This window comes from Oncorhynchus mykiss, chromosome 5, assembly GCF_057628025.1.
Source record: "Oncorhynchus mykiss isolate SJ-2025 chromosome 5, ASM5762802v1, whole genome shotgun sequence".
Classification (NCBI taxonomy): domain Eukaryota; kingdom Metazoa; phylum Chordata; class Actinopteri; order Salmoniformes; family Salmonidae; genus Oncorhynchus; species Oncorhynchus mykiss.
Genome location: NC_143026.1, coordinates 65,648,823 through 65,671,445, shown reverse-complemented (window position 1 = coordinate 65,671,445; position 22,623 = coordinate 65,648,823). Strand labels below are relative to the sequence as shown.

The 22,623-nt window shown below is 40.3% G+C and overlaps 1 protein-coding gene across 1 annotated transcript in view; it reads right to left on the bottom strand.

The window, feature by feature from the left end:
• Window positions 1–22,623, bottom strand: part of LOC110524317 (C3 and PZP-like alpha-2-macroglobulin domain-containing protein 8) — a 70,870-nt gene that overhangs the window by 32,745 nt on the left and 15,502 nt on the right. The window contains exons 19-27 of the mRNA XM_036978062.2: window positions 22,359–22,421; window positions 21,006–21,237; window positions 20,233–20,386; window positions 16,647–16,786; window positions 16,469–16,520; window positions 15,816–16,114; window positions 14,467–14,692; window positions 13,987–14,163; window positions 12,290–12,371 (exon numbers count right to left, since the gene is read on the bottom strand). Coding sequence (XP_036833957.2) covers window positions 12,290–12,371; window positions 13,987–14,163; window positions 14,467–14,692; window positions 15,816–16,114; window positions 16,469–16,520; window positions 16,647–16,786; window positions 20,233–20,386; window positions 21,006–21,237; window positions 22,359–22,421 — 1,425 coding nt within the window. The remainder of the gene's footprint in view (window positions 1–12,289; window positions 12,372–13,986; window positions 14,164–14,466; window positions 14,693–15,815; window positions 16,115–16,468; window positions 16,521–16,646; window positions 16,787–20,232; window positions 20,387–21,005; window positions 21,238–22,358; window positions 22,422–22,623) is intronic.

Genomic DNA, 22,623 nt, shown 5'->3' with positions numbered 1-22,623 from the left:
TGAAAAGTAAAGGACTTACTGAGGGATGTAAACCTAAGGAAAGACTAGAGGACTTACTGAGGGATGTAAACCTAAGTGAATAGTAAAGGACTTACTGAGGGATGTAAACCTAAGGGAAGACTAGAGGACTTACTGAGGGATGTAAACCTAATTGAAAAGTAAAGGACTTACTGAGGGATGTAAACCTAAGGGAAGACCAGAGGACTTACTGAGGGATGTAAACCTAATTGAAAAATAAAGGACTTACTGAGGGATGTAAACCTAAGGGAAGACTAGAGGACTTACTGAGGGATGTAAACCTAAGTGAATAGTAAAGGACTTAGGGAGGGATGTTAACCTAATTGAAAAGTAAAGGACTTACTGAGGGATGTAAACCTAAGGGAGGACTAGAGGACTTACTGGGGGATGTAAACCTAAGTGAATAGTAAAGGACTTACTGAGTGATGTTAACCTAATTGAAAGGTAAAGGACTTACTGAGGGATGTAAACCTAAGGGAGGACTAGAGGTCTTACTGAGGGATGTAAACCTAAGTGAATAGTAAAGGACTTACTGAGGGATGTTAACCTAATTGAAAAGTAAATGACTTCCTGAGGGATGTAAACCTAAGTGAAAAGTAAAGGACTAACTGAGGGATGTTAACCTAAGTGAAAAGAAAATTACTTACTGAGGGCTGTAAACCTAAGTGATGACTAACTTGGGGGTGTAAACCTAAGGGAAGACTAGAGGACTTACTGAGGGATGTAAACCTAAGTGGAAAGTAAAGGACTTACTGGGAGATGTAAACCTAAGTGAAAAGTAAAGGACTTACTAAGGGATGTAAACCAAAGGAAAGAGTAAAGGACTTACTGAGGGATGTAAACCTAAGTGAAAAGTAAAGGACTTACTGAGGGATGTAAACCTAAGGAAAGAGTAAAGGACTTACTGAGGGATGTAAACCTAAGTGAAAAGTAAAGGACTTACTGAGGGATGTAAACCTAAGTGAATAGTAAAGGACTTACTGAGGGATGTTAACCTAAGGAAAGAGTAGAGGACTTACTGAGGGATGTAAACCTAAGTGAATAGTAAAGGACTTACTGAGGGATGTTAACCTAAGTGAAAAGTAAAGGACTTACTGAGGGATGTAAACCTAAGGGAAGACTAGAGGACTTACTGAGGGATGTAAACCTAAGGGAAGACTAGAGGACTTACTGAGGGATGTAAACCTAAGGGAAGACTAGAGGACTTACTGAGGGATGTATACCTAAGTGAAAAGTAAAGGACTTACTGAGGGATGTTAACCTAAGTGAAAATAAAATGACTTACTGAGGGCTGTAAACCTAAGTGATGACTAACTTGGGGGTGTAAACCTAAGGGAAGACTAGAGGACTTACTGAGGGATGTAAACCTAAGTGAAAAGTAAAGGACTTACTGAGGGATGTAAACCTAAGTGAAAAGTAAAGGACTTACTGAGGGATGTAAACCTAAGGGAAGACTAGAGGACTTACTGAGGGATGTAAACCTAAGGGAAGACTAGAGGACTTACTGAGGGATGTAAACTTAAGGGAGGACTAGAGGACTTACTGAGGGATGTAAACCTAAGTGAATAGTAAAGGACTTACTGAGGGATGTTAACCTAATTGAAAAGTAAAGGACTTACTGAGGGATGTAAACCTAAGTGAATAGTAAAGGACTTACTGAGGGATATTAACCTAATTGAAAAGTAAAGGACTTACTGAGGGATGTAAACCTAAGGAAAGACTAGAGGACTTACTGAGGGATGTAAACCTAAGTGAATAGTAAAGGACTTACTGAGGGATGTAAACCTAAGGGAAGACTAGAGGACTTACTGAGGGATGTAAACCTAATTGAAAAATAAAGGACTTACTGAGGGATGTAAACCTAAGGGAAGACTAGAGGACTTACTGAGGGATGTAAACCTAAGTGAATAGTAAAGGACTTAGGGAGGGATGTTTACCTAATTGAAAAGTAAAGGACTTACTGAGGGATGTAAACCTAAGGGAAGACTAGAGGACTTACTGAGGGATGTAAACCTAAGTGAATAGTAAAGGACTTAGGGAGGGATGTTAACCTAATTGAAAAGTAAAGGACTTACTGAGGGATGTAAACCTAAGGGAGGACTAGAGGACTTACTGAGGGATGTAAACCTAAGTGAATAGTAAAGGACTTACTGAGTGATGTTAACCTAATTGAAAGGTAAAGGACTTACTGAGGGATGTAAACCTAAGGGAAGACCAGAGGACTTACTGAGGGATGTAAACCTAATTGAAAAATAAAGGACTTACTGAGGGATGTAAACCTAAGGGAAGACTAGAGGACTTACTGAGGGATGTAAACCTAAGTGAAAAGTAAAGGACTTACTGAGGGATGTAAACCTAAGGAAAGAGTAAAGGACTTACTGAGGGATGTAAACCTAAGTGAAAAGTAAAGGACTTACTGAGGGATGTAAACCTAAGTGAATAGTAAAGGACTTACTGAGGGATGTTAACCTAAGGAAAGAGTAGAGGACTTACTGAGGGATGTAAACCTAAGTGAATAGTAAAGGACTTACTGAGGGATGTTAACCTAAGTGAAAAGTAAAGGACTTACTGAGGGATGTAAACCTAAGGGAAGACTAGAGGACTTACTGAGGGATGTAAACCTACGGGAAGACTAGAGGACTTACTGAGGGATGTAAACCTAAGGGAAGACTAGAGGACTTACTGAGGGATGTATACCTAAGTGAAAAGTAAAGGACTTACTGAGGGATGTTAACCTAAGTGAAAATAAAATGACTTACTGAGGGCTGTTAACCTAAGGAAAGAGTAGAGGACTTACTGAGGGATGTAAACCTAAGTGAATAGTAAAGGACTTACTGAGGGATGTTAACCTAAGTGAAAAGTAAAGGACTTACTGAGGGATGTAAACCTAAGGGAAGACTAGAGGACTTACTGAGGGATGTAAACCTAAGGGAAGACTAGAGGACTTACTGAGGGATGTAAACCTAAGGGAAGACTAGAGGACTTACTGAGGGATGTATACCTAAGTGAAAAGTAAAGGACTTACTGAGGGATGTTAACCTAAGTGAAAATAAAATGACTTACTGAGGGCTGTAAACCTAAGTGATGACTAACTTGGGGGTGTAAACCTAAGGGAAGACTAGAGGACTTACTGAGGGATGTAAACCTAAGTGAAAAGTAAAGGACTTACTGAGGGATGTAAACCTAAGTGAAAAGTAAAGGACTTACTGAGGGATGTAAACCTAAGGGAAGACTAGAGGACTTACTGAGGGATGTAAACCTAAGGGAAGACTAGAGGACTTACTGAGGGATGTAAACTTAAGGGAGGACTAGAGGACTTACTGAGGGATGTAAACCTAAGTGAATAGTAAAGGACTTACTGAGGGATGTTAACCTAATTGAAAAGTAAAGGACTTACTGAGGGATGTAAACCTAAGTGAATAGTAAAGGACTTACTGAGGGATATTAACCTAATTGAAAAGTAAAGGACTTACTGAGGGATGTAAACCTAAGGAAAGACTAGAGGACTTACTGAGGGATGTAAACCTAAGTGAATAGTAAAGGACTTACTGAGGGATGTAAACCTAAGGGAAGACTAGAGGACTTACTGAGGGATGTAAACCTAATTGAAAAATAAAGGACTTACTGAGGGATGTAAACCTAAGGGAAGACTAGAGGACTTACTGAGGGATGTAAACCTAAGTGAATAGTAAAGGTCTTAGGGAGGGATGTTTACCTAATTGAAAAGTAAAGGACTTACTGAGGGATGTAAACCTAAGGGAAGACTAGAGGACTTACTGAGGGATGTAAACCTAAGTGAATAGTAAAGGACTTAGGGAGGGATGTTAACCTAATTGAAAAGTAAAGGACTTACTGAGGGATGTAAACCTAAGGGAGGACTAGAGGACTTACTGAGGGATGTAAACCTAAGTGAATAGTAAAGGACTTACTGAGTGATGTTAACCTAATTGAAAGGTAAAGGACTTACTGAGGGATGTAAACCTAAGGGAAGACCAGAGGACTTACTGAGGGATGTAAACCTAATTGAAAAATAAAGGACTTACTGAGGGATGTAAACCTAAGGGAAGACTAGAGGACTTACTGAGGGATGTAAACCTAAGTGAAAAGTAAAGGACTTGCTGAGGGATGTAAACCTAAGGAAAGAGTAAAGGACTTACTGAGGGATGTAAACCTAAGTGAAAAGTAAAGGACTTACTGAGGGATGTAAACCTAAGTGAATAGTAAAGGACTTACTGAGGGATGTTAACCTAAGGAAAGAGTAGAGGACTTACTGAGGGATGTAAACCTAAGTGAATAGTAAAGGACTTACTGAGGGATGTTAACCTAAGTGAAAAGTAAAGGACTTACTGAGGGATGTAAACCTAAGGGAAGACTAGAGGACTTACTGAGGGATGTAAACCTACGGGAAGACTAGAGGACTTACTGAGGGATGTAAACCTAAGGGAAGACTAGAGGACTTACTGAGGGATGTATACCTAAGTGAAAAGTAAAGGACTTACTGAGGGATGTTAACCTAAGTGAAAATAAAATGACTTACTGAGGGCTGTAAACCTAAGTGATGACTAACTTGGGGGTGTAAACCTAAGGGAAGACTAGAGGACTTACTGAGGGATGTAAACCTAAGTGAAAAGTAAAGGACTTACTGAGGGATGTAAACCTAAGTGAAAAGTAAAGGACTTACTGAGGGATGTAAACCTAAGGGAAGACTAGAGGACTTACTGAGGGATGTAAACCTAAGGGAAGACTAGAGGACTTACTGAGGGATGTAAACTTAAGGGAGGACTAGAGGACTTACTGAGGGATGTAAACCTAAGTGAATAGTAAAGGACTTACTGAGGGATGTTAACCTAATTGAAAAGTAAAGGACTTACTGAGGGATGTAAACCTAAGTGAATAGTAAAGGACTTACTGAGTGATGTTAACCTAATTGAAAGGTAAAGGACTTACTGAGGGATGTAAACCTAAGGGAAGACCAGAGGACTTACTGAGGGATGTAAACCTAATTGAAAAATAAAGGACTTACTGAGGGATGTAAACCTAAGGGAAGACTAGAGGACTTACTGAGGGATGTAAACCTAAGTGAAAAGTAAAGGACTTACTGAGGGATGTAAACCTAAGGAAAGAGTAAAGGACTTACTGAGGGATGTAAACCTAAGTGAAAAGTAAAGGACTTACTGAGGGATGTAAACCTAAGTGAATAGTAAAGGACTTACTGAGGGATGTTAACCTAAGGAAAGAGTAGAGGACTTACTGAGGGATGTAAACCTAAGTGAATAGTAAAGGACTTACTGAGGGATGTTAACCTAAGTGAAAAGTAAAGGACTTACTGAGGGATGTAAACCTAAGGGAAGACTAGAGGACTTACTGAGGGATGTAAACCTACGGGAAGACTAGAGGACTTACTGAGGGATGTAAACCTAAGGGAAGACTAGAGGACTTACTGAGGGATGTATACCTAAGTGAAAAGTAAAGGACTTACTGAGGGATGTTAACCTAAGTGAAAATAAAATGACTTACTGAGGGCTGTAAACCTAAGTGATGACTAACTTGGGGGTGTAAACCTAAGGGAAGACTAGAGGACTTACTGAGGGATGTAAACCTAAGTGAAAAGTAAAGGACTTACTGAGGGATGTAAACCTAAGTGAAAAGTAAAGGACTTACTGAGGGATGTAAACCTAAGGGAAGACTAGAGGACTTACTGAGGGATGTAAACCTAAGGGAAGACTAGAGGACTTACTGAGGGATGTAAACTTAAGGGAGGACTAGAGGACTTACTGAGGGATGTAAACCTAAGTGAATAGTAAAGGACTTACTGAGGGATGTTAACCTAATTGAAAAGTAAAGGACTTACTGAGGGATGTAAACCTAAGTGAATAGTAAAGGACTTACTGAGGGATATTAACCTAATTGAAAAGTAAAGGACTTACTGAGGGATGTAAACCTAAGGAAAGACTAGAGGACTTACTGAGGGATGTAAACCTAAGTGAATAGTAAAGGACTTACTGAGGGATGTAAACCTAAGGGAAGACTAGAGGACTTACTGAGGGATGTAAACCTAATTGAAAAATAAAGGACTTACTGAGGGATGTAAACCTAAGGGAAGACTAGAGGACTTACTGAGGGATGTAAACCTAAGTGAATAGTAAAGGACTTAGGGAGGGATGTTTACCTAATTGAAAAGTAAAGGACTTACTGAGGGATGTAAACCTAAGGGAAGACTAGAGGACTTACTGAGGGATGTAAACCTAAGTGAATAGTAAAGGACTTAGGGAGGGATGTTAACCTAATTGAAAAGTAAAGGACTTACTGAGGGATGTAAACCTAAGGGAGGACTAGAGGACTTACTGAGGGATGTAAACCTAAGTGAATAGTAAAGGACTTACTGAGTGATGTTAACCTAATTGAAAGGTAAAGGACTTACTGAGGGATGTAAACCTAAGGGAAGACCAGAGGACTTACTGAGGGATGTAAACCTAATTGAAAAATAAAGGACTTACTGAGGGATGTAAACCTAAGGGAAGACTAGAGGACTTACTGAGGGATGTAAACCTAAGTGAATAGTAAAGGACTTAGGGAGGGATGTTTACCTAATTGAAAAGTAAAGGACTTACTGAGGGATGTAAACCTAAGGGAAGACTAAAGGACTTACTGAGGGATGTAAACCTAAGTGAATAGTAAAGGACTTAGGGAGGGATGTTAACCTAATTGAAAAGTAAAGGACTTACTGAGGGATGTAAACCTAAGGGAGGACTAGAGGACTTATTGAGGGATGTAAACCTAAGTGAATAGTAAAGGACTTACTGAGGGATGTTAACCTAATTGAAAGGTAAAGGACTTACTGAGGGATGTAAACCTAAGGGAAGACTAGAGGACTTACTGAGGGATGTAAACCTAAGTGAATAGTAAAGGACTTAGTGAGGGATGTTAACCTAATTGAAAAGTAAAGGACTTACTAAGGGATGTAAACCAAAGGAAAGAGTAAAGGACTTACTGAGGGATGTAAACCTAAGTGAAAAGTAAAGGACTTACTGAGGGATGTAAACCTAAGGAAAGAGTAAAGGACTTACTGAGGGATGTAAACCTAAGTGAAAAGTAAAGGACTTACTGAGGGATGTGAACCTAAGTGAATAGTAAAGGAGTTAGGGAGGGATGTTAACCTAATTGAAAAGTAAAGGACTTACTGAGGGATGTAAAGCTAAGGGAGGACTAGAGGACTTACTGAGGGATGTAAACCTAAGTGAATAGTAAAGGACTTACTGAGTGATGTTAACCTAATTGAAAGGTAAAGGACTTACTGAGGGATGTAAACCTAAGGGAGGACTAGAGGACTTACTGAGGGATGTAAACCTAAGTGAATAGTAAAGGACTTACTGAGGGATGTTAACCTAATTGAAAAGTAAATGACTTACTGAGGGATGTAAACCTAAGTGAAAAGTAAAGGACTTACTGAGGGATGTTAACCTAAGTGAAAAGAAAATTACTTACTGAGGGCTGTAAACCTAAGTGATGACTAACTTGGGGGTGTAAACCTAAGGGAAGACTAGAGGACTTACTGAGGGATGTAAACCTAAGTGAAAAGTAAAGGACTTACTGAGGGATGTAAACCTAAGTGAAAAGTAAAGGACTTACTAAGGGATGTAAACCAAAGGAAAAAGTAAAGGACTTACTGAGGGATGTAAACCTAAGTGAAAAGTAAAGGACTTACTGAGGGATGTAAACCTAAGGAAAGAGTAAAGGACTTACTGAGGGATGTAAACCTAAGTGAAAAGTAAAGGACTTACTGAGGGATGTAAACCTAAGTGAATAGTAAAGGACTTACTGAGGGATGTTAACCTAAGGAAAGAGTAGAGGACTTACTGAGGGATGTAAACCTAAGTGAATAGTAAAGGACTTACTGAGGGATGTTAACCTAAGTGAAAAGTAAAGGACTTACTGAGGGATGTAAACCTAAGGGAAGACTAGAGGACTTACTGAGGGATGTAAACCTAAGGGAAGACTAGAGGACTTACTGAGGGATGTAAACCTAAGGGAAGACTAGAGGAATTACTGAGGGATGTATACCTAAGTGAAAAGTAAAGGACTTACTGAGGGATGTTAACCTAAGTGAAAATAAAATGACTTATTGAGGGCTGTAAACCTAATTGATGACTAACTTGGGGGTGTAAACCTAAGGGAAGACTAGAGGACTTACTGAGGGATGTAAACCTAAGTGAAAAGTAAAGGACTTACTGAGGGATGTAAACCTAAGTGAAAAGTAAAGGACTTACTGAGGGATGTAAACCTAAGGGAAGACTAGAGGACTTACTGAGGGATGTAAACCTAAGGGAAGACTAGAGGACTTACTGAGGGATGTAAACTTAAGGGAGGACTAGAGGACTTACTGAGGGATGTAAACCTAAGTGAATAGTAAAGGACTTACTGAGGGATGTTAACCTAATTGAAAAGTAAAGGACTTACTGAGGGATGTAAACCTAAGTGAATAGTAAAGGACTTACTGAGGGATATTAACCTAATTGAAAAGTAAAGGACGTACTGAGGGATGTAAACCTAAGGAAAGACTAGAGGACTTACTGAGGGATGTAAACCTAAGTGAATAGTAAAGGACTTACTGAGGGATGTAAACCTAAGGGAAGACTAGAGGACTTACTGAGGGATGTAAACCTAATTGAAAAGTAAAGGACTTACTGAGGGATGTAAACCTAAGGGAAGACCAGAGGACTTACTGAGGGATGTAAACCTAATTGAAAAGTAAAGGACTTACTGAGGGATGTAAACCTAAGGGAAGACTAGAGGACTTACTGAGGGATGTAAACCTAAGTGAATAGTAAAGGACTTAGGGAGGGATGTTTACCTAATTGAAAAGTAAAGGACTTACTGAGGGATGTAAACCTAAGGGAAGACTAGAGGACTTACTGAGGGATGTAAACCTAAGTGAATAGTAAAGGACTTAGGGAGGGATGTTAACCTAATTGAAAAGTAAAGGACTTACTGAGGGATGTAAACCTAAGGGAGGACTAGAGGACTTACTGAGGGATGTAAACCTAAGTGAATAGTAAAGGACTTACTGAGTGATGTTAACCTAATTGAAAGGTAAAGGACTTACTGAGGGATGTAAACCTAAGGGAGGACTAGAGGACTTACTGAGGGATGTAAACCTAAGTGAATAGTAAAGGACTTACTGAGGGATGTTAACCTAATTGAAAAGTAAATGACTTACTGAGGGATGTAAACCTAAGTGAAAAGTAAAGGACTTACTGAGGGATGTTAACCTAAGTGAAAAGAAAATTACTTACTGAGGGCTGTAAACCTAAGTGATGACTAACTTGGGGGTGTAAACCTAAGGGAAGACTAGAGGACTTACTGAGGGATGTAAACCTAAGTGAAAAGTAAAGGACTTACTGAGGGATGTAAACCTAAGTGAAAAGTAAAGGACTTACTAAGGGATGTAAACCAAAGGAAAGAGTAAAGGACTTACTGAGGGATGTAAACCTAAGTGAAAAGTAAAGGACTTACTGAGGGATGTAAACCTAAGGAAAGAGTAAAGGACTTACTGAGGGATGTAAACCTAAGTGAAAAGTAAAGGACTTACTGAGGGATGTAAACCTAAGTGAATAGTAAAGGACTTACTGAGGGATGTTAACCTAAGGAAAGAGTAGAGGACTTACTGAGGGATGTAAACCTAAGTGAATAGTAAAGGACTTACTGAGGGATGTTAACCTAAGTGAAAAGTAAAGGACTTACTGAGGGATGTAAACCTAAGGGAAGACTAGAGGACTTACTGAGGGATGTAAACCTAAGGCAAGACTAGAGGACTTACTGAGGGATGTAAACCTAAGGGAAGACTAGAGGACTTACTGAGGGATGTATACCTAAGTGAAAAGTAAAGGACTTACTGAGGGATGTTAACCTAAGTGAAAATAAAATGACTTACTGAGGGCTGTAAACCTAAGTGATGACTAACTTGGGGGTGTAAACCTAAGGGAAGACTAGAGGACTTACTGAGGGATGTAAACCTAAGTGAAAAGTAAAGGACTTACTGAGGGATGTAAACCTAAGTGAAAAGTAAAGAACTTACTGAGGGATGTAAACCTAAGGGAAGACTAGAGGACTTACTGAGGGATGTAAACCTAAGGGAAGACTAGAGGACTTACTGAGGGATGTAAACTTAAGGGAGGACTAGAGGACTTACTGAGGGATGTAAACCTAAGTGAATAGTAAAGGACTTACTGAGGGATGTTAACCTAATTGAAAAGTAAAGGACTTACTGGGGGATGTAAACCTAAGTGAATAGTAAAGGACTTACTGAGGGATATTAACCTAATTGAAAAGTAAAGGACTTACTGAGGGATGTAAACCTAAGGAAAGACTAGAGGACTTACTGAGGGATGTAAACCTAAGTGAATAGTAAAGGACTTACTGAGGGATGTAAACCTAAGGGAAGACTAGAGGACTTACTGAGGGATGTAAACCTAATTGAAAAGTAAAGGACTTACTGAGGGATGTAAACCTAAGGGAAGACCAGAGGACTTACTGAGGGATGTAAACCTAATTGAAAAATAAAGGACTTACTGAGGGATGTAAACCTAAGGGAAGACTAGAGGACTTACTGAGGGATGTAAACCTAAGTGAATAGTAAAGGACTTAGGGAGGGATGTTTACCTAATTGAAAAGTAAAGGACTTACTGAGGGATGTAAACCTAAGTGAAGACTAGAGGACTTACTGAGGGATGTAAACCTAAGTGAATAGTAAAGGACTTAGGGAGGGATGTTAACCTAATTGAAAAGTAAAGGACTTACTGAGGGATGTAAACCTAAGGGAGGACTAGAGGACTTACTGAGGGATGTAAACCTAAGTGAATAGTAAAGGACTTACTGAGGGATGTTAACCTAATTGAAAGGTAAAGGACTTACTGAGGGATGTAAACCTAAGGGAAGACTAGAGGACTTACTGAGGGATGTAAACCTAAGTGAATAGTAAAGGACTTAGTGAGGGATGTTAACCTAATTGAAAAGTAAAGGACTTACTGAGGGATGTTAACCTAATTGAAAAGTAAATGACTTACTGAGGGATGTAAACCTAAGTGAAAAGTAAAGGACTTACTGAGGGATGTTAACCTAAGTGAAAAGAAAATTACTTACTGAGGGCTGTAAACCTAAGTGATGACTAACTTGGGGGTGTAAACCTAAGGGAAGACTAGAGGACTTACTGAGGGATGTAAACCTAAGGGAAAAGTAAAGGACTTACTGAGGGATGTAAACCTAAGTGAAAAGTAAAGGACTTACTAAGGGATGTAAACCAAAGGAAAGAGTAAAGGACTTACTGAGGGATGTAAACCTAAGGGAAGACTAGAGGACTTACTGAGGGATGTAAACCTAAGGGAAGACTAGAGGACTTACTGAGGGATGTAAACCTAAGGGAAGACTAGAGGACTTACTGAGGGATGTAAACCTAAGGGAAGACTAGAGGACTTACTGAGGGATGTAAACCTAAGGGAAGACTAGAGGACTTACTGAGGGATGTAAACCTAAGTGAATAGTAAAGGACTTAGTGAGGGATGTTAACCTAATTGAAAAGTAAAGGACTTACTGAGGGATGTAAACCTAAGGGAAGACTAGAGGACTTACTGAGGGATGTAAACCTAAGTGAATAGTAAAGGACTTAGTGAGGGATGTTAACCTAATTGAAAAGTAAAGGACTTACTGAGGGATGTTAACCTAATTGAAAAGTAAAGGACTTACTGAGGGATGTAAACCTAAGTGAAGAGTAGATGACTTACTGAGGGATGTAAACCTAAGTGAAGAGTAGATGACTTACTGAAGGATGTAAACCTAAATGAAAAGTAAAGGACTTACTGAGGGATGTAAACCTAAGTGAAGAGTAGATGACTTACTGAGGGATGTAAACCTAATTGAAAAGTAAAGGACTTACTGAGGGATGTTAACCTAATTGAAAAGTAAAGGACTTACTGAGGGATGTAAACCTAAGTGAAGAGTAGATGACTTACTGAGGGATGTAAACCTAAGTGAAGAGTAGATGACTTACTGAGGGATGTAAACCTAAGTGAAGATTAGATGACTTACTGAGGGATGTAAACCTAATTGAAAAGTAAAGGACTTACTGAGGGATGTAAACCTAAGTGAAGTGTAGATGACTTACCGAGGGATGTAAACCTAATTGAAAAGTAAAGGACTTACTGAGGGATGTAAACCTAAGTGAAGAGTAGATGACTTACTGAGGGATGTAAACCTAAGTGAAGAGTAGATGACTTACCACATGCTTCCAGAGGAGTCCCTCTCTCCAAAGGCACTGTAGGATCCATCCTGGCGCTTATAGGTCAGCTGTCTCTGGTACCCTGGAATAGTACAGGGGGGAAGGAATTAGTGGGTTGATGCTAAAGTACTTTTTCACTAATACTGCTATCCAAACCAGTGCCCAGATTCATAAAACACTTAAAACACTTACGCAAAAGATTCTTAAGAAAAAAATAAGAACTTCATAAGATAGTCTGTATGTGCAATTCCTCAACAATATCTTAAGATGTAATGATTTTCTTAAGAACTTCTCAAATATCTTCTTACAAATTGTCTTCTTACAAATTGTTTGTTGCTAAGCAACCATTTTAGCTAGCTATCTAGCAATAGCAATCATGTTAGCGTAGTAGCCTCAATACAACTAGAAGGAATTGACATTTTAAACTATAAATGTAATAACATGTATATAAGGAAACTATGTCAATATGTTACTATTCCCTCTGCTAAAATGTACTGGAATGCAGCCCAAGTGAACTGGAACAAAGTTTTGTTGTTATCTGGTAAATATTGTATATCTAATAAGGTGAAAGAAGTATCCTACAAACTCATTCATAGAATCTACCCTGTAAAGACCTTTATTATACACAGATTCAAAATAGCTATTGATAACAAGTGTGTATTTTGTGGTTGTGACCCAGAGACTCTTGACCATTTATTTTGGGACTGCTCTTATGTCAGAAGATTTTGGTGTGAGTTAGAAGATTTTATTTTAAAAGAAACAACTATTAATGATAATTTAAAAGACTCTGATATTATGTTTTATTTTGAACCAAATGATATGAACCCTGATTTAACTTTCATTGTTAATTTGTTTGTCTTTCATGGAAGATTCTTTGTCCATAAAATGAAGTGGGCAGAAAACAAACCACTTTTCACATTATTTAAGATAGAATTGAAATATTATTTTGAAATGATCAGTAAATGTAAAAGCAACAAAGCAATACGCACCATAAAAGTATTTAACAAATGTAAAATGAATCTTGATATGTAATACTGTTAGGTTTATGTACTCTAGTTTGTATATTTCTGTTTTTTTTTTGTATTTGTTGTGTTCATAATAAAAAAATTAAAAATAATAATACATTTTTAAAATCATGTTAGCGTATTTCTTACTGAGATTTCTGTTCTAAAACATGTTCTTGGGTTTAAAATAATTAACACTGAAACTTTCAGAGGAAGTCTGAGTGAACAAAACATGCTTTCATTAGCTTTTTTCTCACTACCCTGAGTTTAAGACAAGGGTTTAGCTATCTTGGAATTAACAACATTTCCAGGAACTTTATTTTCAAGAATCTAATTTCTTCTTAACTTTTTGCGTAAGGAGAAGAAACACAAGAAATAGCACAATAACATTTCCAATAACCTTTCGAGGAATAGCAACTTTTCTTAACTTTCTTCTTAAGTCTGTAGTTAATTAAGGAAAAATGGCAGCTAAGAAGAAATGTAATCTTAAGAAGGTTTTGTGAATCTGGGCCCTTGGTGAATATCAGAAAAACACTGTTTTAGAACTAAGTGGACAGTAAATGCATTGACTTTATAAGATGATCTTCACAGGGGTAACTGACATCACCCAATGGGAATATCTCAAGGTTCTCAAGGTAGCATTTGGCTCTAGGTCTCAAAGCCCTTGAACTACTTGATCTCTCCGGTGGCTACCTTGCAGCAAGTAGTCTGTGGCCTCAGCCTCCACCTCAGGGCTGAGCTGCCTGGTCTTCTGCAGGTACTTGAGGACAAAAACATTGGGGGCGAAGTGGATCATGTTCTGCTCTCCACAGCCGAAGGGCAGCCGCAGCAGCTTGTCCAGGTTGTTGAGGGTGGGGCCCATCACGTCTCCTGGCACATCACAAAACACAATACACAAACTGTTCAGCAACACTGCTACACTGCCTCACATAAAGTTAGTTTCATTAAGATAACATCTCTTCTTCAACACAGCTGCAGGGTCAAGAGTATTACAAATGGTAGGCTACAACTGCTTCATCAAACATCATTCAGAGAGAAATTATTAATTCCAACTCTAATTAACCACATGGACAAGGTATGTCAAAGTGAATAGGAGGAGGAGAAGCAGACATTCAGATAACGGAAATGATAGGTCTTTAAGAAGGATGAGAAATAAATGGTGTCCCTCCTCACCTATCATGGAGGCAGTGGCGGTCTCAGAGCCAGGCACCACGTTGTGAGGGACGCCCAGGGTGAAGGCCTCGTTGTGGTTCTCATCAGTGTCCTCCTTCCTCCAGATCTTAAACTCACCCACCGAGCCCCAGCCCGTGGAGAAACCTATGTGACGCACCTGGCCAGGGAGGGGGCCAGACCACTGTAGGATCACCGACTCATTGGATGGCTGCAAACCATGTCCGACCTATCAGAGATCGATTTTAAAGATTTTAGGTTTTTGACTGGAGTGAAAGAGTGAAGTTGTCCCTAACCACTGATGCAGGGTCAGGTGTCTTTTATTGACCTAATGATTAGGAGGGTAAGGTATCTGATTCTAAATCTGTTCTTAAGGGCAACTTCTACCTCGAGTACTGGTCAAACTCAGAGAGATAAACCAGGATGTTGTAATTCAAATTCTATGGTTGTTACAACAATGTGTAGTGACTTGGTTTTTGCCAGGTTCAAATGAAAGCCTGACACGATATAAATGTGGTTCTGAATTTCACCCTGATTAAATGAATATCTAATAACATGATAGAAATAAGTGTTTGCTAATGCTGTATAGAGGAAGCCCCTGTGGCTTAAGGTCAATAGTAAAATACTGGAAGCCAATAAGATTCTACTTAAAAAGCCATTTGGGTTGCTTTTGCATTTCAAATCCTAGGCACACATAAAGTCAATTTCCAAGAGTTGGCAACAGCAGTCTGCATCACCTTTTTCCTACATCCACTCAATCCGTATTTCCAAATGAACAGATGGCACCCTGGGTATTTCTAGGCATTTTGTAATCACATTAAACCAAAGACCATGCAGAGCTGAAAATGAAATGCAATCAGTCACTAGAAAAATAAATGAATCTTATTGGGCCATACTGGGTTCTAGTGCAAGGTTTTAATTGCTCCCTTTGGTGAATGGTACGAGGCTAATGCAGTTTTCAGGCCCGTGTGCCAGGCCGCTGCCTGCGGACGCCACAGATCACAGTGTCCAGCCCGTTAAGCGTGACCTCACAGGCATGTCATTAAAAGTGGCGCCAGTCCTCTTGACTACACAGCCCCTGTGCCTGTCCAGTCGAACACTCCCTCTCTTACTACCCCAACTCACTACTATACTCTACCTCAAGCCCTGACTTGCTGACTGACTGAGTGACTGAGTGACTGTCTGAGTGACTGACTGACTGTCTGTCTGATTGTCTGACTGGGGCTCTATGTTGGAGATGCCACAGTGGATCTGTATAGGATTCATATGAGGACACAAATCCCAGAACTCATTTCTAGAATATATGCTACAATAACCAAGAGAACTAGGCTTGACCACCCCCCTCCTCTCACCTGCACCACGCCACCCTTCCAGCTGACCCAGAAGCTGCGGAACTCATCCCAGGAGAGGATGCCCGGGGTGGGGGAGCTGACCACTGGTTCACCCATCTTGCCCAGGGAGATCCAGGAGCGGGTGTTCTGTCTGCCCCCCAGTACAATCTCCAGCATCTCAGCACAGTCGTGGGGGCTGGGTGAGAGGGCAAAATGGGCATCGTTGTGGGTCTTCACTGCCACCTCAAAGTGAGTCATCTTGGCCGGCTTCTTCACGTACTGGTACTCATACTTGTTGGGTGTGGAGATGTGGATTCGCTCTGAGAATAGAAATGTCAGATTCACATTAAATCGTGGCCCAGTGCAGAAAATAAACCAGACTGTAGAGGCAGAAAGGTATTGGGTAACACTTCAAATGTATTTGCTCTTATACCCTTGTTGTACTATAGTACAACATATATCAAATCAAATTGTATTGGTCACATACACATAGTGCTTTTAGTTTCGACAGTGGAGTAATATCTAACAAGTAATTTAACAATTCCACAACAAATACCTTATACACACAAATGTAAAGGGATGGAATAAGAATATGTACATAAACATATACGGATGAGCGATGGCCGAGCGGCATAGGCAAGATGCAATAGTCGCGAATATAACTGTATACTGACCGTTGGGGCAGAAGAAGACACTGTAGGTGTACTGTCTGGGCAGGCCCTCTGGCTGTAGGGGGAGAAACAACATGTTAGAGCTGACATCACTCTCTACTAATGACAGTACATGGTACAACAAGCATCTGCTCCCCATCTCAGCTCTCTCCCCAAGCAGTCTCTCCCCCATTTCTCATACCTCCACCAGGACACTCCTTCGGACATAGTCAAGGCCAATGGGGGTCCTCCGGTCCTCCGGGTCATCTATGTTTTTGCCTGTTTTAGTTGACTGGAGTCCATCTAAGCAGCAGCCCGGCTCACTATAGGCAATGGCCCGTGCTACGGCAGGAAAAAACAGAGACATACTTCACCTCACCATACTTTATATCAGGATGGGTTTTTTTGCCTGTAAGTTCCCACTAAGCACTTTTATTGCATACATTTTAAGTACAAATGTACTGTATAAAATAAACCGAACAAGCAGCCAAAAGACTATAGCGTGAAGAATGCTATTTGAAGAAAACATAGTTATGTTAATGAAATTGCTTTGTAATACATCTATCAACAACACAATCCCACATTGCACAACAACATAAATCATGGTTGTCAAAGAACATGTAGTTCCCTTTGCAGAGGAGCACATTGGAGACATGGCTGTGTGCCAATGTGTTCTCTTTGTATGTGTGTAGTGAAAGGGAAAGACCAGGGGAGCGATAGAGCCGTGGGGGGCCCATTGACCACCAGTGACCTGAAAACTCATCAACATGCCACTGAGTGTCAGTGCAAGGCCCCGACTGCTCCCCTGCTGGTGGCCTGCTTTGTACCTTTGATGGGACTGTTTGTATCGCTGGATGACCAGATCACATAAAGGCGTCAGCATGCTTCAGTTCAGGCTGCCGGCTAGGCGAACCGAACGAGTGTGCTCACACACTCCCTTAAAAGACCTTTGCGAGAAAAAAACGGGAATAGTACTCATTGTCCAATTTGAGAGGCCGTAGCCAGTAGAGGTCGACCGATTATGATTTTTCAACGCCGATACCGAAACCGATTATTGGAGGACCAAAAAAAGCCGATACCGATTAATCAGCTGATTTTTAAAATGTATTTCTAATAATGACAATTACAACAATACTGAATGAACGCTTATTTTAACTTAATATAATACATCAATAAAATCTATTTAGCCTCAAATAAATAATGAAACAAGTTCAATTTGGTTTAAATAATGCAAAAACAAAGTGTTGGAGAAGAAAGTAAAAGTGCAATATGTGCCATGTAAGAAAGCTAACATTTAAGTTCCTTGCTCAGAACATGCGAACATATGAAAGCTGGTGGTTCCTTTTAACATGAGTCTTCAATATTCCCAGGTAAGAAGTTTTAGGTTGTAGTTATTATAGGAATTATAGGACTATTTCTCTCTATACCATTTGTATTTCATATACCTTTGACTATTGGATGTTCTTATAGACACTTTAGTATTGCCAGTGTAACAGTATAGCTTCCGTCCCTCTCCTCGCTCCTACCTGGGCTCGAACCAGGAACAGATCGACGAAGCAGTGTTACCCATGCAGAGTAAGGGGAACAACTGCTCCAAGTCTCAGAGCGAGTGACATTTGAAACACTATTAGCGCGCACCCCGCTAACTAGCTAGCCATTTCACATCGGTTACACCAGCCTAATCACGGGAGTTGATAGGCTTGAAGTCATAAACATCTCAATGCTTGAAGCATTGCGAAGAGCTGCTGGCAAAACGCACGAAAGTGCTGTTTGAATGAATGCTTACGAGCCTGCTGGTGCCTACCATCGCTCAGTCAGACTGCTCTATCAAATCATAGACTTATTTATAACATAATAACACACAGAAATACGAACCTTAGGTCATTAATATGGAAACTATAATCTCGAAAACAAAACGTTTATTCTTTCAGTGAAATACGGAACCGTTCCGTATTTTATCTAACGGGTGGCATCCATAAGTCTAAATATTCCTGCTACATTGTACAACCTTCAATGTTATGTCATAATTACGTAAAATCCTGGCAAATTAGTTCGCAACGAGCCAGGCGGCCCAAACTGTTGCATAAACCCTGACTATGCGTGCAATGAACGCAAGAGAAGTGACACAATTTCACCTGGTTAATATTGCCTGCTAACCTGGATTTCTTTTAGCTAAATATGCAGGTTTAAAAATATATACTTCTGTGTATTGATTTTAAGAAAGGCATTGATGTTTATGGTTAGATACAGTCATGCAACGATTGTGCTTTTTTCGCAAATGCGCTTTTGTTAAATCATCCCCGGTTTGGCGAAGTTGGCTGTCTTTGTTAGGAAGAAATAGTCTTCAAACAGTTCGCAACAAGCCAGGAGGCCCAAACTGCTGTATATACTCTGACTCTGCTGCAAGAGAAGTGACACCATTTACCTAGTTAAAAGAAATTCATGTTAGCAGGCAATATTAACTAAATATGCAGGTTTAAAAATATATACTTGTGTATTGATTTTAAGAAAGGCATTGATGTTAATGGTTAGGTACACGACAGTCCTTTTTTGAGAATGCCACCGCATCGATTATATGCAACGCAGGATACGCTAGATAAACTAGTAATATCATCAACCATGTGTAGTTAACTAGTGATTATGATTGATTGATTGATTGTGTAACGGCTCTCATCAAAAGGAGTGGACCAAAGCGCAGCGTGGAAAGTGTCCATGATTTATTTTCAAAAAACACTCAAATAAAATAACCAAAGTGAAAAAGAAAGCGCACAAAGATCCCACAAAACCCAAACAGAAAATTACAACTTATATATGATCCCTATCAGAGACAACGATAGACAGCTGCCTCTGATTGGGAACCACACTTGGCCAAAACAAAGAAAAATAAAACATAGACTTTCCCACCCGAGTCACACCCTGACCTATCTCTAAGGTCAGGGCGTGACATATTGATTGTTTTTTATAAGATAAGTTTAATGCTAGCTAGCTACTTACCTTGGCTTCTTACTGCATTCGCGTAACAGGCAGGCTATTCGTGGAGTACAATGTAAGGCAGGTGGTTAGAGCGTTGGACTAGTTAACTGTAAGGTTGCAAGTCTGAATCCCCGAGCTGACAAGGTAAAAATCTGTCGTTCTGCCCCTGAACAAGGCAGTTAACCCACCGTTCCTAGGCTGTCATTGAAAATAAGAATGTGTTCTTAACTGGCTTGCCTAGTTACGGTGTAAAAAAAAAAATATATACCAATTTCAGATTGTTATGAAAACTTGAAATCGGCCCTAATTAATCGGCCATTCCGATTAATCGGTCGACATTTAGTAGCCAGTATACATTTCCTCAAAATAGTCACAATTAATCTAAGATAACTCAAGAGAACTGTGATTCGTTTTGAAGTTTTTGCAAAGGAAATCTTAGTCGCGCAATTTTACATCTAACTGAGATGTTTGGTGCAGTACTTCGCAATGTCGTCAGAATATATGCACAAACTCTTCCGAACTGTTTGGTCTGGGAAGAATGCGGAAGCCTCAGGTCTTTTAGCAGTATTTAGAGTTGGATGGAGAGGAAAGTTAAAAGGTAGGTGTTACTCATACAGCATGTAACAACAGCATTCACAAAAGGCAGTGTACCATACCAACCTGCAATATCCTATGAATCAAATCCCAAAGTTCAAGAGTTACTAGCAATACGCTTACAGCATCAGAAAACTGAGGTTTTCCGGAACTGTAAGAACTATGAGAGAACCTGGAACTCTTCCCCAGGGGTTCCCCAGTAACTGACTAGATGGAATAACCTGTGATGTTAGCTGCGCCCAGCTCAGTGAAGGACAGCACTATGGATGTGGGTGTGGCCTCTCCAGGAGCCACACATTTCTTCCTGGTCAGGTGATGCTTCCCGGGGTGACCCACAAACTTGATGCCTTTGGGAATGGTGACTTTGACATAGACCTGAGCAAGATGGAGAGGGACACACACACACACACACACACACACACACACACACACACACAGAGGAAGGCACTGCATTAGCGCAACAGATATGTATATTTTCTGACAAGACATGATTTCGTCATATCTGCTCTCCGTTTCGTCCCTTCATGTAGCGTGACCTCCTCAAAGCTCTTAAAGGATTTTGGGGAATTTCGAATCACATTGCACATTTTCCATGCTGACTGACTCATGGCTCTAAGGCTCCCTGAAGGATTAAGTTTCACCCATCATCCAAATTTCGCAGAGGGCTCGGTAATGCAGTCAGATTGTTTCACTGTTCTTTATCTACACGCTACAAGTCATAAATAACTTTGCAGGAAATATAAGAATCACATGTTTTCAGGCAGACATCAAAGGCAGGGCTCCATTGGCTTACATAATCACCTAACATGACATTAAAGCACACCATGCATAGCCCTTCAACAGGCTCATCTGCCAACATCATGATGTCATCTCTGTAAACAGGAGGATGGACACACTTATGGTCATGTTAGGACCAGATTGCTCTGCTAAAAGCGTACATATTTCCTTGTGGTCGTCATGGTATAGGATCCACCCCTTCTTTCGCCCCCCTTACCTCTGCGCAGGTAGACAGGTAGTTGTAAACAGTCAGCGGTACTTTGGTCTGCTCCCCACGTATCACACCGTAGGGGAGGGTGAAGTCTACGAAGAAGGGCTTGAAGGTACGAAGCTCCGCCCTCTTGGCAAGGCCCAGCCCCTTCTCCTCTGACAAGCCAATGGCCTCTGTCACCCAGGTGGTAATGGAGTCTGGAACGTCCAATCGTAACTCAGCTTCGCCGGTGACATCACTGCCAAAACAGATTTGGGTGGAACATTTTTACTCAAAAGCTAATGCACCATTCCAACAAACAATGTTCTCTAATCATGACCCCATAGAAAACACTGTTTCAGACTAACGTTTGGAACAAGACCCCATTATGGGAATGAAGGGGATTGATCTAATATGTGTCTCATCTGGGAAACACCTGTAACTAAGTAATATTCTGCCCATAACACATTGCAATACATAGGTGTGAAAAACAGGCAGTTGTTCAGTAAAGCTGTAAATTAGTGAGATCATTGTTGGCTACCCATACTGACGTTGGTTTTGGCCGGCTTTCACAGGGCATAATAAACGTTCTCGGAAATTACTACCGCACTGCCTTTTGATCAAAGTCAACCCAAAATTACTTTGATACAGTCAATAAGGGAAATCAAAGCATTGGATTGAATAGGAAATTAGGCATAACATAACTCTGCCCAAAGGAATCAAGCATATGGAAATCTATGGCCAGTTAATTTATATTGGCTGGAAATGAATGGCAGGAGCTGTTGAGAAAGCCGATGTGTGTTCCAAGACAACCCTGCTTAAATGGGCCACATTCACACCCACTGGTGAAATATCCCCCTCTCAAATATGTGCTCCCTTACCCCTCCCACTCCTCCATCCTCACAGATCTGGAACACCACCAAATCCTAATTAAATACCCACAATCTGATGCAGCTGAGACCATCTCCACCCACTCTCTCAAACACACACACAAATGCATTCAGACACACAGGTGTCATACCCATAGGGGGCACAGGGGCATGTGCCAACCTCAGATTTGACCCGTAAAAAAAAAATATATTTAACTTTTTTATTTTGCTGTCGTTTCTTTGTAATACTATAAGCCACCTAGCAATTTTATGAAGTTGGCTTTAAGCTAGCTCAGATAGGTTCCCAATTTCCAAACCCAATACCAAGAAGCCATTTCAAGTTAGAGTAGCTAGCTTGTCTAACTATCTTAGCTGGTATGCCTGCTGGCAAGGTTGGGAGACTAGAAAAGCAAGCAATTAAAAAATAAGACTTACATTCCTTTCGATCTTTTACCCAGACGCATACACACAGACACGCACGCACACACAGATGGTGTGGGTGTTCCTGTACCTGACATTGATGCAGTGCCACACCCACGTCTCCGGGAAGAATGTCCGCCTGCGCTTCTCGGCTCTGCAACCAAAACAACACAACCTGACATCAATAAAGGCCTTCCATTATGAATCTTGATGCAACAACCTGTAATTGGAAAATTGATTGTTTTTAAACTCACGCTGACATTTAAGGCACATGTATGTAATGTTCATCTCAAGGATTGAAGTCATTTGAAGAGTAAAGTCCTAAATATTTATGGTCCCCATCCCAACAGTCCAGT